The 4020-nt window shown below is 45.9% G+C and overlaps 1 protein-coding gene across 7 annotated transcripts in view; it reads left to right on the plus strand.

Moving 5' to 3' along the window:
- Nucleotides 1-2062: 2062 nt before the first annotated feature.
- LOC147421893 (uncharacterized) overlaps nucleotides 2063-4020 on the plus strand; it is a 7900-nt gene continuing 5942 nt past the window's right edge. For all 7 annotated transcript variants that reach the window (XR_015186820.1, XM_086503401.1, XM_086503402.1 and 4 more), the window contains exon 1: nucleotides 2063-4020. This exon is cut by the window's right edge. Coding sequence is in view for 6 of the 7 variants with exons in the window: in XM_086503401.1 (XP_086359527.1) it covers nucleotides 2158-4020 (1863 nt within the window). In the remaining variant the exon portion in view is untranslated.

Below are 4020 nucleotides of genomic sequence, written 5' to 3' on the forward strand. Positions count from 1 at the left end.
TGCTCGCAAGACAACCTTGCAGATCTGTTCACAAAGGCATTGTCTCGTGAGAAGTTCGAAGCTTTTCGCAAAGGTTTGGGCTTGTTCCCCTTTGTGGATTGATCATGTCCTTAGGGCATGGCACTTCCCCATACACTTTGTGCCATCTCTTGTTCACCGCATCACTCCCAAGGGAGATTCCAACATTATGGAAGTGGTGTGGGGCGGGATCATCTCAAAGTCTACTTGGACAGAGTTTGAGAATGTCCAAAAAGTGATTTCTTATAATATTTCTCCAAGTTGACACAAACACCATATATGCTCCTCCTACTTGAATCAAGGTCTCTTCTATGGAGTTTATGGGCATGGAAAGGGTTGTGGTGTACGTGATAAAGATGCATCAAAACCCTTCACATCAACTTCCCACAATTGCATGGGAAGCAAGCAAAAGAGCTCAAAAGCACATAAAAGCAAGATCTTGAGCACATGATGGATTTAAGACATAAAGATGTGGTTTAGGAGATGGGATGCATTACACTTGCTACATGATGCCTCAATAGAGCCCAAAATAAATGAAGCTTTTCTACAATGCCAATGTATTACGGCCTACACACTTTCTTCTCCTAGCCACAATGTGGACTTTTCATTCCGATTTTGATGACCGCTATCCTTGAGCATCACATGTATCTTTGGTCCCATAAGCCATATTTAGGACGATAATAAAATTTATCTATCTATCTCTCTACGAGATTGTTAGTCAAGACTGTTGGTCGTGGAGGGGTAGGGAAGGCGAGATGCAGGGGTCTCTGACTACATGATGCTACTATGTAGAAGACCGTCACAACTTGGGAGGTTGATCTAGAGGAGGGAAGGGAGGGAATCTCAGTATCTATTTAATGAATTTATTTTTAAAAGAGCCAGTGTGGGATAGAATATAGATACTTCCCCTCACGTCTGTATTGCCTAATCACCTGTTACAAACACACTTAATTTGTAATGGTGAGGGTTAGTATAAAAAAAAAAGCCAATGTGGCATTTTTAAAAAGCACTGGTTGTGACATGCATAGGCAACGCTTCAATGTGGAGATGATGGCCACACGAAGGCATGTGCGTGCAAGAGAGAGAAGGTTTCTCCCTCGGTTACTTTTGTCTTGCGCGCGCGCGCGCGCACACACACACACACACACACACACAGAGAGAGAGAGAGAGAGAGAGAGAGAGAGAGAGAGAGAGAGAGAGAGAGAGAGAGAGAGAGAGAGAGAGAGAGAGAGAGAGAGAACATAGAGGTGGGAAGTGTGAGAAACATGCAACCTAGGTTCCTAAGAGAGAGATTGCGTAGCTACTGAGTGCCTTTCTCACTTGAAGGGAAAGTTAGTTTACTCCAAAGAAATGTGAAGAATCTACCGACATTCCTGCAAGAAAAAACTTGCTCAGGATGTGCTAGGAAGACCAATGCGTAGGGAGACCAATACTGACCACCTCCAATTTTCGTATTCCTCGTCACAATTGACACATCCCTAGGAGTTGGGATCGATGGCCTACATTATGCGTCATGAGGCAGGAGTAGTCAGGACCGTTGGATCACATTCTTGAACTAGGTGTGAACTAAGTGTTTGTGAACTTAGTGTGAACTAGATTTAAACAGAGTGTGAATTAAGTGTGCACTATATCAAAATTGGTGTGAATTTGGGAGGGAATGTGCACCACACCAAATTTGGTGTGAATTCAATGTGAACTAAGCGTGACCTAGGTGTGAATTCATTCATAACGATATGATCTATAAACTTGACACATGCACTCCTTTCAACAAGTATGTGACGCATTAACTTTTAGAGTCAAACTCAAGGGGGAGAGAGTGTATCGGTTCAAATTCCGGATCCATAGCCCCTCGAAAATCTTTTGCATTCTCAAGAGAATCCAACGATCAAAATCAACCAACGACCTTGAGCCGTTGATCCCACGTACCTAAGCCTAAGAGAGAGGTGTGAATTAGTGACATGGCTCGTAGTCTTCCTACAATCCAGACTAAGGTTCAACATTAAGTAGTTCGAATCGCAATTAGTAAGAGTGTGGAGGCGGGGTGGCAAGTCTCTCGCTCGTGTGAGACTCGAGTCTCTCCTCTCTTCTGTCTCTCGTGCGCGTTGAGCTTCTTGGATTTCTCAAATATGGGTTCTGAGGATGCTTCCGTGCCTCTTTCTTGCGCACAATGTGAGACGTCCCCTGCTATTCTTGAATGCCACTCTCCATGGCAAGAAAGCTCGCGCCCATCACATTGTCAAGCCCTTCCGCATCTGCGACGAGTGCGAGGCAGCTGTAGCACGCGTTCAATGTGCTCCCTGTGCGGGCAAGCAGAGTGAGCCCCTTATCTTTTGCGCGGATTGCTCCTGCGCCCTTCATTCCAAGAAGGCAAGAGTTGATCACCAGGTAGAGCTCATTTCTTCTTCTTCTTCTTTTGTCACGAATGCTGCTGTACAAAATGATTGCAAGGCTGGTGAAGCACAAGGAGGAGATTCGCATATGAAGACAGAGGCGATGCCATTTACAAGAACAGAGAAGGGTACTGTTTCAGTTGAGTTCGAGGAGAGTTCTTTGCCAAGTACCAAGCAGGGACCCCAGCCGACTAGCAATGTAGAAGCAACTTGCTTGAGTGGCTCAGTGGGAGCTTCTAAGAAAGCTGCCACGGGGGAGGAAGGCCACATATTCAATGTAAGAATTGCCCCCCAACATGGAAATCCTCATAGAAACACCCTCGACATCTCTGAAGACGATGCCCTCAGGTTACACCCCTCTCTGCATGCTACTAGCCCTAAAGAAGCCCATGCAAGCACAAATGAAAAGTCTTTTCAGAAGATCGAGGTCATGAATACGTGTAGTGAACTTGTTGGAGAGAACAAGTTACATCAGGTTTCTCTGGCTGGAGTTGAAATTTCAAGCCGTGAGAAGGCTGCACAGATAAGCACAAAGAAAGTTTCCATGCATGGGATGGAGGGCATTGGTTTAACGTGCCCTACTGCAAAGATGTGCGAAACTGCTCCTGTACAGAAGTCCATGCTTGAGGAGGGCTCAAGAGCAACCAGATTGCATGAGGCTATGCAAAATGAAACAGAGGGCCCTCTATTCGGCAATATGGAGGTCTCTATGAATCAACAGCATCATGGTATTGTTTCATCCGAAACACAGAAGGCTACGAAAAGTACCCCTCTCAATGAACCCACAGAAGCATCACAGGCAGGCAGCCCAGCCACTATCACAGCTGGGGTTTCCCATCTTATCTTCACGACTCAAGGAGTGCATCCGCCCATTCAATATGCTCAGCCCCACTACAGCCATCATGCATGCTCTCCTCATGGGAGACATTGTTCATACCAGAACATGTTTCAGGGGTCCCATACACCACCCCCTTCTCAAAACCATCTGTACCCTTCATACCAGAACATGTTTCAGGGGTCCCATACACCACCCCCTTCTCAAAACCATCTTTACCCACATTGCACGCCGCTTCTTTCAATGCATCATATGGCAGATGGTATGTGGCCTGTAAGAGCCCTGGACTTCTCTCAAAATGCCTTGCACAGCAGCCCCTACAATGGAGGATGTGTCCCGCCTCCATGTCAATCTTGTGCACCGGTCAATGCCCAGGGATATATGCCATTTTCAAGCCAAGTTCGCACAGGATTCACTGCCCAAGTGGACTGCCCCTCTTCACAATACACTCCTCAGATCGCCCAGCATGGGAATTCTGACAGCATTCACTCCAAGTCAGATAATCAGCATGCCCCAACCTCCAATAAGCGCGTAAGGTCAATTTCCAATGAAATGAATGCAGTGGCTCCAAATGATATTCATGGCATTGACTGTGATACGAATATAAGCAAAAGGATGCATGTGGGTGAATCAATGATGTGTGCAGAGTCACTGAATCAAGTACATAATGAAAGAACCAGAGAAAACTTATTGAGGAGTCAAAATGTAATTGCTTCTTCAGAAGGGCCATCCATAAGGTCAGATCATCCCTCTTTGGAGGGCTTATCTTCACTGGGA

The sequence above is a fragment of the Adiantum capillus-veneris genome, chromosome 27, assembly GCF_014529385.1.
Source record: "Adiantum capillus-veneris isolate H3 chromosome 27, ASM1452938v2, whole genome shotgun sequence".
NCBI classification, from domain to species: domain Eukaryota; kingdom Viridiplantae; phylum Streptophyta; class Polypodiopsida; order Polypodiales; family Pteridaceae; genus Adiantum; species Adiantum capillus-veneris.